Source organism: Fusarium fujikuroi, chromosome FFUJ_chr05 (assembly GCF_900079805.1).
Source record: "Fusarium fujikuroi IMI 58289 draft genome, chromosome FFUJ_chr05".
Taxonomy (NCBI): Eukaryota; Fungi; Ascomycota; class Sordariomycetes; order Hypocreales; family Nectriaceae; genus Fusarium; species Fusarium fujikuroi.
Window position 1 is genome coordinate 2,650,550 of NC_036626.1, and position 13,138 is coordinate 2,663,687.

At 49.5% G+C, this 13,138-nt stretch overlaps 4 protein-coding genes; 2 read left to right on the forward strand and 2 right to left on the reverse strand.

Annotated features, from left to right (window-relative positions):
- Positions 1-616: 616 nt before the first annotated feature.
- Positions 617-1,109, reverse strand: FFUJ_07582 (related to cytochrome-c oxidase chain VIIa; the record flags this gene model as incomplete). XM_023577851.1 has 4 exons in its annotated part: positions 617-704; positions 768-798; positions 939-981; positions 1,086-1,109. The coding sequence occupies 4 exons, from the start codon at positions 1,107-1,109 to the stop codon at positions 617-619; spliced, it is 186 nt and encodes a 61-aa protein (XP_023430849.1).
- Positions 1,110-1,389: 280 nt separating this feature from the next.
- FFUJ_07583 (related to MRPL22 Mitochondrial ribosomal protein, large subunit) lies at positions 1,390-2,523 on the forward strand (the record flags this gene model as incomplete). XM_023577852.1 has 3 exons in its annotated part: positions 1,390-1,429; positions 1,509-2,330; positions 2,384-2,523. 3 exons carry the CDS (start codon positions 1,390-1,392, stop codon positions 2,521-2,523), a joined length of 1,002 nt encoding a protein of 333 aa, XP_023430850.1.
- A 471-nt stretch (positions 2,524-2,994) lies between these two features.
- Positions 2,995-4,089, reverse strand: FFUJ_07584 (uncharacterized protein; the record flags this gene model as incomplete). XM_023577853.1 has 4 exons in its annotated part: positions 2,995-3,411; positions 3,467-3,720; positions 3,780-3,954; positions 4,015-4,089. 4 exons carry the CDS (start codon positions 4,087-4,089, stop codon positions 2,995-2,997), a joined length of 921 nt encoding a protein of 306 aa, XP_023430851.1.
- A 5,745-nt stretch (positions 4,090-9,834) lies between these two features.
- Positions 9,835-13,074, forward strand: FFUJ_07585 (related to PRP24-pre-mRNA splicing factor; the record flags this gene model as incomplete). Its single annotated transcript, XM_023577854.1, has 1 exon — positions 9,835-13,074. The coding sequence occupies one exon, from the start codon at positions 9,835-9,837 to the stop codon at positions 13,072-13,074; it is 3,240 nt and encodes a 1,079-aa protein (XP_023430852.1).
- Between the last annotated feature and the right edge of the window lie 64 nt (positions 13,075-13,138).

A 13,138-nucleotide genomic window follows, 5' to 3' on the forward strand; every position in this document is an offset into this window, starting at 1 on the left:
TTTTATATCAACCCAGGGCAACTTGCTATTGTCTCCGAAAATCACATATAGCATGCTTACTTCTCAAGGGAGACTCTGATTCTCTTGTGAAACTCAAACGTCATTGTTAGCCTCAGCCAAGGAGAGCATGCATCCCCGTCGTGGGTACGACCGACCCAGGTACAGAACAAGAACAATGCAGCCTTCAAATAAGGCATTGCCGGAATGGGCCGAGGTGCTCAGCAAACAACATCGTTATCGAACCATGAGTTTACACAATCAGGACAAACTTTTACTATTTGCTAGATTTCAGGATGAGATATGAAACAAAATGGCTCCTATCGACCAACAATTGATGAATGAATCTCTAATTATGATTCGGCCACACAGGGCTGCCTTGTCGATCCCAGATATACTCTCGGCCTCACGAATTGCATTTTGATAGCTCGGTTGCCCTTGCCCGTGAATATGGAATGCACTAAGACCGTTTCAAATGAAGCGTTGGTGGTATTCTCTTCTCTACCCAGCTACACGACAAACGAAACATCGGCAAGCCGCCTGAACGTATCTATGTGCACTCCCACCTCTCATTGCCCTTGCTTGAATGACAAAGTGTTGTTTCGGTCCGTTGTTTCTTTTACTCGTTCTTCTGGGCAGCTCGCTCCTCTTCGAGCTTGATGTAGTAGTTGTCGCGGGCGTTGGTTCGGGGCATGTGGAAGCCGTACCTGGTTCGGAGGGGTGAGCATATACTCTCAGCGTCGTGTCGTTTCGTCGGCAGTATTGCTTACCAGAAGAAGTTGGCCATGACGAAGCCGGAGCCTACGAGATTGCTAGTCAGCTAGGTGTACTTCAACCAACCACATCATTCGAATCGTCAGCCCCTCGAAGAACCCTCCTCTTGAAATATGTGATTGCCAATTCATGTAATCCGAATCAATCCGTCACAGAAATCGACGTACCGAGGGCGATGCTAAGGTCCAGGACGAGGTTTCGTCGGAGCATCTAGCGCAGTTGTCAGCCCACGAAAAGCTCTGGTACCGGGAGGCTCAGGCTCCTCTGGCCCGGTGGAGTGCGAAAAGCGAGCCATTGAGTCGCAGGAAACATACACCGGTGATGGGTCGGACGGCCATTGTGACTAGTTTACTTTTGCGAAGCTGTTCGGGCGAAGGAGCGAGGCTTTCGAGAAAGTATAGAGGTGCTGGGGAGTTTCGATGTGGTCAAGCAGTTCCAAGTTGATTCCGAAGATGGGCTGATGTTAATCGCGCTAACATCCGAGTCACGTGCACGTCATTCGGTTGAACAACGGCGAATCATGCCGAAAAGAATCTCGCCCATTGAAACCACCTTCAGTTGGAAGATAACATCAGGTAGACAGTGGTCGGTTTGCAGAGCCCGACAATATCTGCTACTATGAGTCTCCGATTTGCCACGCGGCGGCTGGCAGTATCAGGTACGGCAACGCTCAGTCCGCCTTTGCAACTCAATTGGCCCAGAAGCTACACGGACTAATCAAGAGCTTTTCACTATAGCAAGGACCGCACACCCTATATCTAGTACACCAGCTCCTGTTTTCTCTGCTACTGTCGGACCCTCAATACAACGACGGCATAAATGGGCTTCCAATCTCTTCAAAGGATGGGGCAAACCCCGGAATAAAGACGCTGGAGCTTCACCTGCACAGGACCCTACATCTCTGCTCGACGACCCAAAGAGCCGTGAAGAATATCTACAGAAGAGCATGTACAGCGGTGTGGAGGACAACATTTTCCAGGACGAGATCGAAAAAGTCAGTACCGACACCACCCCGGGTGCTCCCGAGATCGAGCAAAAGACGAAAGAGAACATGGCCATGGTTGTGGACCCCGATCCTCGAAGTCGAGTGCGCTGGCAGCGCAAGAAGGTTATTCAGATGGTTCGCCGCAACGGCCGTCTGACAAGAGACGAGCGCATTCAGATGTCAGAGCGCCAACTTCTGCACAAGAGCGAGTTCATGCCCACAAGTGTCAAGAAACTCGTAATGCTGGCACGTCAGATCGCAGGAAAGAGTGTCGACGACGCCATTGTGCAGATGAAGTGGTCCAAGAAGAAGATGGCGGCCGAAATTGGATATTACCTTGAGGAGGCTCGAGATTTGGCTATTGCACAGCGTGGTATGGGGCTCGGAAAAGTTAACAATGAGATTTTGACAACTCCCAAGAAGATCCAAACAGTCGATGGGAAATGGATTGAGATTGAGGACCCGACGCGAATGTATATCGCTCAATCGTGGGTTGGGAGGGGCCCCTGGCGAGGAAAGAGAATCGATTACAAGGGTCGTGGACGAATGGGCATCATCAGACATCCTAGCACAAGTATGCCCGCATTGGTTACATATCTGGTTTTGGAATCGCTAACCCATCTCTAGGTCTGACGGTGTTACTCAAGGAAGAAAAGACAAGGATACGAGAATACGAGGAGCGTGTGGAAAAGAAGAATAAGAAGGGACCCTGGGTGCATCTCCCCAACCGACCAGTATATGGACAGAGGCCATATTACTCGTGGTAAAGCCACGACTGTCCTCCGAAAATGAAGTTTAAAAAAGAGACGGAGTCTTCAGGCGTTGCCAGAGGCCACCATGTAATTTCTCATAAAAACTTGTAAGATATGTACAGTGAAGTGTACACTTGACAGAGATTGAAGTTTACGCTCCAGTGCTAAGTTGATTTACTTGATGTGGTATATTGGCTCTCGCCTTATGTTCATAAAATAATCGTCCGACGTTGAGTTGGCTCAAACCTTGTTGCCACTTATGATTAACAAATCCATCAACATCAGCCCTTCGCGGGTGAAACCATACCGTTTCATAAAGCGATATGGATTGACGACTCGCCGAGTGGCCAATATTGGATTGCAATTAGACATGCTCTATGCAGTGATGTTATGCAGTGATTAATATAGTGCGCATGCGATTGTCATCTGCCATAATCCTGCTGTGCCCCGTTTTAAACGCCGATGTCTCCTACAAGTTGTCTTTGCTCAAACCATGTGTCGCGGTTCCTCCCGAGGAAGCATATCCTCATATCGATGGGACATTATTTCAAGGTCATATCCATTCTTCTCGCCAATGGACCCTTGGTCGGGTAAAGGATAACTGCGGTCCCTGGTAGCCATAGGCGGTGACATGCTTGCCATGTTTCCACGAGGGAGATCGCGCTGGTTTTGACGTTTCTTCCAGAAGAAGAAACCTGCGATGCCGATAAGTGCGAGGATACCAATAGTAACTCCAATACCAACACCAGCCTTTGCAGCGCCAGACATGCCGCTGGAAGATTCTTCCTTCTTGTCTGAGTCGTCGTCTGAAGAGTCAGAGGTAGCTGCAGCACCAGCCGCCTCGGAGGCTGTTGATGAGCTGGCGGCATCGGTGGAGGAAGCAGAGGACTCAGATCCCGTGGCCTGTCAATGTTTAGTATTCAGTTTCCTTCCACGCTTGATTGAACAGCCTTCTTACCGTGGCTTCGACGGCCCCGGCAGTTTCAGACGTGGAAGCCACATCGATAACACCAGTCGGAGTGGCTTCGGGTGCCTCTGAAGTTACCGGGGGCACAGCAGAGCTTGATGCAGCATCAGAGGTATCAGCTGCGGCAGGGGCTTCCGATGTTACTGACGCTACTTTGGACGAAGTTGCTACAGCTGCTGCAGATGTTGTCGCTGCGCCTGACGCCGACGTTGCAGCAGCTTCTGGAAGGGCAGGGAGTTGCTGACCTAAGCCTTGTGAGCTTTCGCTACTTTATGTAAGATACTATTGAATCCTGGCAACATACCCACACAAAACCCGTTGCTCAAAAAGCTGGTAATATCGGCGTCTGCAGCATTGCATGAAGGCGCCCTTGCGCACTCAGCCACACCCTTGATAAAGCTGGGGCTAACACAAATACAACCGGCCTGGGTGGCATCTGCGCAGCCCACAGTTGGCTTAACTGATTCAACACATGTGTTCTGGAAGCCATCAGCACCTGTTTCGAGTGAATGCATAGCGAGTAAGCGCTAGTCACTTACGATGCAGTCCTGAGCATAGACACCGAGAGTCTGTAGGGCGCCCAGCGCCACGAGAGTTGAAAGAGAAAAGCGCATATCGGAGAAAGTATGCGGCGAGATAAAGCCTCGCTACTTTGATAGATCGTTAGTAGCCAGAGGTGAACCAAGTCTGAAGTTCAAGACAGGCTGGCTGGATAAAGAATTGAGTGTGAGAAGTGGTGGCAGGTGCGGTCACAAGGATGAATCGTGACAATGGTGGCTCCAAACTTGCGATAAGAACGATAAAATGCCGCAGGTAGATCCAGAAACAATCCCTCAGGTGAATCGGAAAAGAAATCTTGAAATAGAAATGAGAGACGAGTCGGACAATGTCGTGCAATGTAATAGAAGTGGCTTGGTCCAACGTGGCACTCGATGCAGCAGATGGAGGGTCCCCGAGAAGAATACGAGTGAATGAAGGCCCAGGTTACGGATTCGTTGTCGTTGGTTTAGCCCAGAATGAGCAATTCGAAAGGAAGGTGGAAAAGAACAATAAGGTAAGGTAAGAAAAGAAGAATACGAAGAATTGACCACAAGGAATGACTAGATGGTGAGATAACGAGGGACACTTGAGAGAGTGAAAGAGCCCAACGCGCAAAGGTGGTCGTGAGAAGTCGAGTCGAGGATGAGGTTGAGGTTGAGGTCAGGACAAGACGAAAGCAGAATAGAAACGAAGCCGTTTGAGAACGGAAGAAAGAAAGGTGGGTTCAGGTGACGACAACAGGCAAAGGGAGAGAGAGTAAAGCGTTCAATTGAAATGAGATGAGATGGGACGAAGTAAGGAATGAAGTGGACGGGGAACTGGGAAAAGAACGGGGGACCCGGTAAGATTGCACTGAGGTCAGAAAGAATGTAATGTAAAGGTACCTAGTTAATGCAATGCAAGCACTCGCTCTTTCGTGGGAGGGAGCAACAAGCTAAAGAAGCAGAATAGGTAGAGTAGGTACTCCGTAGGTAATAATTAATAATGCTTCAAGAACAAGCAAGCTTGGTCCAGTGCTCTTACATACAAGGGCGACCCAGCTCCATGGGTATCAGATCCTTCCAGGGGATGATCTAGCTTTACATTAGTAGGTACCTAGACACGAGGGAGCCCTAGAAACAGCACAGATGGCAGCTTTCTGCCGGTCTGGGTGCAATGCATGTTGGTTGTTTCCTCGCCCTCCGCCCTCCGCCCTTGATTTTCCAACACTCTTTGTACACAAAACGCCTTGTGCATGCATGTGTGTGCCCCTGGCGGCTTGGCCTCCTGCAACGCCAGGGACCGGATCCAACATCATAAAACTGACAAGCGCCGCCATCAACGTCAGTTCCCTTTCTTTTCCTAAAAGGGGGGGGCCAATCATCCCCCAATGGCAGAAGCGAGCACAGCAAGATTGCCATTCAGGTCTGCCAGAGCGTTGCTAGCGGCTGGGAGGCGGGGAGGAGAGGAGGGGGCTCCCTGGACATCCCCCTGGCGCCAGGTACAAGCGTCAACTATCCCAGATTCCCTTAGCTTACTTGGCCTGTTTATCGCCCAATAGCCATCCCCCAAGATGGTCTGGCTTGTTTCATCTGCCTCACTTAGGTATGTATTTTTCTCTCTCTGTATTGCTGTGTACCTGCGGGGACTGAGAGGAAACTATACATTCTCCATGTTCTTCTCTGACTCGTCCTGTTAACTTTCCATTACTTCGTTATGCGCGACTCTGCGAGATAAGGTACCTAGGTACCGATGGCACGCGCGAGATTTCAGCTTCTTTGCTCTCTTCTTTGTCCTTTCCCCCCTCCTTGACGTTAGTCTTCTAGCGTCTTGGCCCTTTCGGGGCTGGTGCATCTATCTCAAACCTTATGCGGTTTGATACGCGGCGACTACAATGTTGGATTTTCTCTGACAGATACGAGACCGACACTTTGGCATAGCACAACAGACACTACGCAGACACAAATTACCCCTAGTGCAGTGCGCTTCTTGAGGAGAGTGAGTCCATTTACATTGACCAGAGCAAGCTGAGCTGCAGAAAGGAAACAACCCATCAAAGAGCGCCATTTATGCAACCAACTTCAAAACTCGTGACTTTTATTGGGATGGGCAACCTGCATCCCAGCAAGCCCCAGAACAATCCGAGCAAACCAACCAGGACCCAGTACTCAAATCCATGCCAGAATACGGAGTACGGAAATGCTTCTTTCACAACGCGTCCTGTACGGTATGACCGCTGTAGTGCACCCGAGCTATTCTGGCCTGATTACGGATAGAGAGAGGCAGCGGCTTGACCCCACAGTTGACATCGAGCCAGAAACAACTCTTGACAACAGCCGCCGTAGTGGAGAGTAGAGTCATCTCAGTCGGAGTCCTTCACAGCTTCTGATAGATGTGGCCATCCACTAATGCCATGCATAGTATGGGGGTCAAACAATGCTAACTGCGAATCAAAGACATTGATACAATACGGTGAAGCTAATGCATCACGCCTCTTGCCTTTGCGTCAAAGAGGCGGCAGGGACTGGTGCTTCTCTGTCAGATTCTTTGTACAGCCGCACATGGCGAAACAACCGCGGCACATCCACCTGTCACTTGTGCAACAATAACCTGGAGGCGGATCGGCCTCAGGGATTCACCCACGTAGCTTTTGACAATGGTCCAGTACTGTACAAAGGGATCCCAATTGTGCTTCTAGCTCCCTGAACATGGCCGGCTCAACCTCGATGACATCAGGAAAGAAGAGTTCTATGTATGCTTAGACACACCCCTGAGCCATTTCAGCCTGTAGGGTTATTACTGGACGTTGGATTGCCTGTATCTTTGTCCCATCCACAGATTTGGGTGTTTGTCTGTGTGCAAATGGGTACCAGGCCCACGATCCTAAATGACAAAAAGACTTTGGCAATATAGTCTAAGTTTAGAATAACTTTTGTTAAGTTTGTTTTGATATCCCACAGTAAGGTTCACTGTTTTCTTGCTCCCCGAGGGTACTCTGATACTTTATCCAGACCAAGGAGGAGCTGGGCAGTTCTTTTTTAGAGTGAAACATTAGCCTCAAGATCTATCAATTCAAACGAAAGAAAGCAAGCAAATCCGAGAGCGCACCTCACAAGAATGCGTTAGGCATGCTGAAATGAGGCTTCCAGCCTTGAGACCGCGCTGCTAAACTTTCTTTACTCTGTCCCCTTGATCGAAGTTGCCCAAGTTGTCATTGAGCGCATGTTCGTCTTGATCAAACAACTGACATAGAGAAAATGTGCTCTTCGTCCAATGGCATAATGCTTAGCCTTAGCCATTCTGCTAGAAGTCCTGCAGTCGGATCACTTGATGGCAAGGGAGCCTTCGGAAGTTGCACTGAAACAATTTCCTTTCACATCGTCTTGAGGTTTTCTATGCACCGGCACTCTACTGCAATTGACATAAGTCCTGAAACAATTTCGCTGTTCATCTGGAGTTGCTTGTTGTTGACCACTTAAATATATCGTGATTTGAATTATAGGCTTATAATATTAGACAGTAAGGTATGCACCTACTCAGATATGGAAGTCTTGTAGGTACTGCCTACTGCAAACCACCTTCGACGAGGTATTTCGTATAAGTAAAAAGTCCGTCTTCTCTCACACATATTCTTGATTAGCGCAGTAAATGAAGATGCAATAATCGTCCTCATCTTCGTCAACATCCACATCTCACATAACTAAGATATCATTTTCAGTTTTGTCATACAAAGTTGTGTACTTAGGTACTAGGTATTTTATGAAGAAGAAATGCTGCAAAGGCCAAGGTACCTTGGCACCTTAGGTATTAGCAAACCTAGTAGCCGAGCTGATCCGCACATGTCTTGTCAGTGGCCGGGTACGTTAATGAGTCAAGGGAATCGGGATGATGCATCCGAGCCATTGGAACCAACGTGCCTTATCCAGTAGCTTCGGTTAGTACCCATAGCTTCGGAGCTGAATCAGTTCTCGCGACAAGAAAACTTAAGACCCAGGTCCTACTCCGTGGTGACGACAGAAATAGTTAGGTAGCTAGGCTTCGTCAAACTTGGAGGGCCTTCAGGTTTCTTAATTTTGGTCTGGTTAAAGAGGGTTTCTTGCTACGCGATAGCTATTTTGGCATACCGCATTTCGGAAAAGGTTGAAAATCCGCATACTTCGAGCGTTGAAAACCGCTAGAGTCTGGTCTAACTACTTAGGTATGACCTAACTAACTCTTAAGGTACGGACTGCCTAAACTTGGTACCAACCTATTAGACCACCTACCTTAGTAGGTAGGTAGGTAATTGGTGTATTGTTGATGATGCAATGCCCAACTGGCAGCTGGATTTCCAACAGTGGGACGGATTCTAGAGTAAAGCACATATGTATCTACCTGTCTGGCAGGAATGTGAATGTCTAGAAAAACGCTGAAGTTCCATCAGACGGGCTTAACGGGCTTAAAAAACATCGCGTCGAGTAAAACATTAGAAGCTTAATTGGGAAACGAGATTCGTGACACCCGTTTGCCCAGGTTCAGCCCATGTTGCGTGTGGATGTTATAAGGCATACCGTGATAGCAGGAGTGCAACCAACAGCTTACATATATTAAGACATGAAGCTTATACGGTTCTTGGCACCTTGATTACCAGTATTTTCTCAATTTCATCAACGCTCTTGGGTTGTTACTGAAAGTGAAGATGATCACTTGCAAGCTCCCTCACATTGTGTCGTGGTGATTGACTCGGGGATTTTTTGTAGGCCGGGAGCCCGATGTTGACCGTGCGCCGGGAATAACAGCTCGGGGTTCAAATTTGATGAGCCGATAAAGAGAGCTGGTCAATTGGAGCAAGCTGTGCAAGCCAGCAAGGCGCCTCGTTGCACGCTCGCCTGGAAGGACCGGGTCGAATTGAGGTCTAGACTCTCTATTAGCTCGGACACTTTGGGAAATGGATCGACCAAGAGCCAACGGGTCCAGCGCAAATGTATCCAGTACTGAGCCTTGAAGGACCCGGGAGCCGGGATTGTTTAGAGAGCTCTGAAAACAATGGCACTTTGGCTGTAGGAAAGAAGAATGAAATGTCGTTCTTCATTACCAGAGGTCTCGCATCGAATATCGAGATGTACCAGGAGTACTTTGAAGCTTTACAAGCTTAGCAAGACCACGCTAATGTGCTACTGGCTTTGAATTCAAGATCATCTGCTCTACTACACCAGCAGTAAAGAAGGGTTGCGATGCATGTACCCTGAACTTTAGTGGAGTTCCAGGCATTACATCATTTTAACGACCCTCGCTTCCCGTTCTTCTGGGAAAATAACATCCCTGTGCTTAACTTACCTTAGTCCCAAGCCCAGCCCAGCCCAGTCCATTTCACAGTCCACTGGAAGGCGTCGAATTATTGGCAGCAGCTTTTTTTTCCCACTCCACGCGTGCAGTCTTGCAAGACTCACACAAGCCCGGCAATCGCTGATCAACCTCAGGCTGCCTTTGGTCTGCGTCCTCTAAATCCAGGCCTCCATTATTTCCTTTCCTCCCTACCTAGGTAGTACTGACTCAGCGGAGCTGAACAGGTATTGCCTGACGGCAGACGCCATTATCCCAATCTTTCGGTCCCTCCTTTACCAGATCCCAAACTTTCCCATCGCATCCAGCTCTGCACTCCCACGAACCCGAGAGGTTCCGCGACAGCGTCGACACGTACACGTTCATCGACTACCTGTTTCCAACGATAACTGGTCTTTCGACTATCCCCCTCCCGGTCTCACCTTTCCAACATCCTATGCGCCGCTATTGAGGTTGTATCGATAACACCAAGAGCATCTTGTGATGCGCCTCCACCAAAACGTGCACACGCGACAAACATGGCCAACCCAGTAGGCGAAGAGAACTGGCTTGCCTATCTCGAAGAGATCGTCCGCAACGCCTCCGACCTCGAGCAGCGAGTCAATGCTGTCGAGCATTACAAGCTGGCTGTCGGCTCTGAGCCTGGCAGCTTGCGCATCTGGCTTGCCTACTGCAACTACTTCTGGTCCTTGTGGGAAGCAACTCAGGCCCCTACAGGCCATGGCTGGTCTGATGAAGAGCGCATGCTCGGCCGAGAGCTATTTTCTTTCGGCGGCGCTCTCGACTTGTGGCAGCAAGGCTACGAGGCTATTCGCTACCGCCTAGGGGATAGTCATCTTCTCTGGGATCGTTGGATCTCACTGGAGATGGAATTGCTGGCTAAGACGAGAACCCCCGAAGGCATAAAGCGCATCACACATCTTTATCGTGACCGCCTGCTTACTCCCCATCTTACCTGGGACGAAACATCTCAGAACTTCTCTACTTTCCTGTCAGAGTATAACCGCGCTGCATGGGAGGAATCCATGAAGGATGTTACCACCAATGCCCAGGAGACGAAACGACTGATCGCTGCTCGAGACCCCTACGAATCTGCTTTGAAGAAAGCGATGGACGCAGGTGATGCCGAAACACAGAAAACTGCCTTCACTACGTATCTTGAGTGGGAGATGCTCCAGAGTAAGCGCAGCAACGACAATCCCGAAATTGGAATTGATCTTTGCCGTGGCCTGTACGCACGTGCTCTCACCGGTGCTCTTGCTACAGACCAAAATACCTGGTACGAGTACATCGTTTTTCTATCCTCATCCAACACCGATCTCCAAGCGCCGAGCAGTCTACTCGACGTACTCCGTAGAGCTGTTCAGCACTGTCCCTGGTCCGGCCTTCTCTGGAATAGATACATTATGTGTGCCGAGGAAGCTAAGCGCCCATTCGCTGAGGTTGAGGCCATCAAACATTCTGCAACTAGCGAGGATCAATTACTCAAAGATGGCATGGAGGGCATGATCGAAATGTATGTGGCTTGGTGTGGGTTCCTGAAACGCAATGCTATGGATGCTAGTGCCTCCGACGAGGCTGTTGACGTTGCCGATGTAGGTCTTATCGCGGCTCTGGAGGACGTTTCAGTTGTTGGAAAGCGACTCTATGACAAGGACTTCCAGGGTGACCCCAAGTTTCGACTGGAGCGCATCTACATTCAGTATCTCACAGAAAAGAAGGGTGCCGTGGACGAAGCCAGAGCTCAGTGGAACAAGCTGGCAGCCCTGCAGATCCATGCGGATAATCACGACTTTTGGTTCAGGTATTATATGTGGGAGATGCTCATCTTCTCATCAGCCGGCGCCCAAGACAACAGAAGCCCTACACCTTCCTCTGGCGGTGGCACTTATCGAATACCAACACTGGCCACTGCCGTTCTTACCCGTGCTGTTGCTCGCAGAACTATTGACTGGCCAGAGAAAGTTCTGGAGGTGTATATGCAGCATTGCAACGACTACGAAGTGCCACTGCCTCTGCGAAAGGCAGCGGATCGTGTTCATAAGACTGGGAAAGAAGTCAAAAAGCGCAGGGAACGGGAGGAACAAGAGAAGGCTGCGGCCTATGCCGCCTACTACACTGCCCCTGAAACTCTAGAGAAGGGCCAGGGGTCTACATCACCGGGTGGTTCTAAAAGGAAAAGGGATTCTGAAGTTGACACCACAGATGGACCTGAAAACAACAACAAGCGACAAAGGAATGAGCCCAATGGGTTGGTGTCCCAGCAAGCTCTGGCAACTCAACACGGCCAGCCCCTAAAGAGAGACAGGGAAAATTCGACCATCCTTGTCTCCAATCTACCGGCCGATGTTGACAAAACCAAGCTTCGACAATATTTCAAAGAGTACGGCCACATCAACAACATAACAGCTTTGGTCCGCGAGGAGAAGACCGATTCCTCGACAGCACTTATCGAATTCAAGTCCCCTGAAGAAGCTCAATCCGCCTTGTTGAGAGACGGCAAATACTTCGGCCAGTCACAACTTACTGTAAAGCTAGGGAACGATTTGACCGTTTACGTTGCAAATTATCCTCCTGCTGCTGATCAAAAGTATATCCGCGACCTTTTCAAAGATTGCGGCGAGATCTTGAGCATTAGATTGCCTAGCCTTAAGGTCGATACCCGACGTCGGTTTTGCTATGTCTCGTTCCTAGATCAGGAGGCATCAGCGAAAGCTGTGAAGAAGGATGGCACCGTTCTTGAAGGAGGCCTGAAGCTTCTCGCCAAATATTCTGACCCTGGTCACAAGAAGGCTCGTGAAGGTGCCCTTGCAGAAGGCAGAGAGATACATATTAGTAATTTGGATCGAACGGCAACCGAGGCGGATTTGAGAGAAGTCTTTTCCAAGTATGGCAATGTCACGCGGGCCAATCTCCCCCGAAACCTGGTGGGTAAGACTAAAGGATTTGCTTTCATTGATTTTGCGACCAAAGAGGAGGCTGAGAAGGCCGTGGCAGAAATGAACAACACCAAGTTCAAGAGCCAGATCCTAGAGGTTTCTCTTTCCAAAGAGTCAAAGATTAAACGCGCTGCAACAACTGTGGTTACGGATACCGCCAGAAGCTCGCCTGCGCCTTTATCACACGATGCTGAGGGTGACGAAGCAATGGAAGACGCACCCGATGAAGCTCAGTCCAAACCCACCGCAGCGGACATCTCAGCAAAGACGATCGCTCTTATGGGCCTACCTGATACTGTGAACGATGCACGAATCCGAGCACTCGTCGAGCCTTTGGGTGCTATTGTGAAGCTAACTGTGCTCCCCGGTAATGGTGGCGCTAAAATCGAGTTTGTCGATGCAGCTACTGCGGGCAAGGCGAGTTTACAGCTCGATAGTATGGACTTTGAGGGTCACAAGCTTCGAACGGGCACAATGGATGAACTTCGGCAAGCCAAGGCAGAACGTACCCAAGACCGTATTGTCTACGGGAAAAGGGACAGGGATAGGAGCAAAGGTCAAGAACAGAAACCCAAGGCTGCAGGTAGCTCGTCAACCACTCTCATGCTACCGCCAACTACAATCCGGCGACCAGTGCTCGGGAAACCTGGCCCTCGCCGTGGCCTGGGCTTCAAGCCCAGCGCACCCAGGCCGGTTCAGAACGGCGATTCTGATACCTCGTCAAGGAAGAGCAACGCCGACTTCAAGGCGATGTTCCTTGCCAGTGGACAAGATACGAAGAAAGGAGATGAAGGAGAAAAGTCTGGGTCTGAATCATAAGTGCAGAGTCAGTCGCTGGTTGTGAGTGGTATACTGATGCAGCATAATGTAATTCATTAAACTT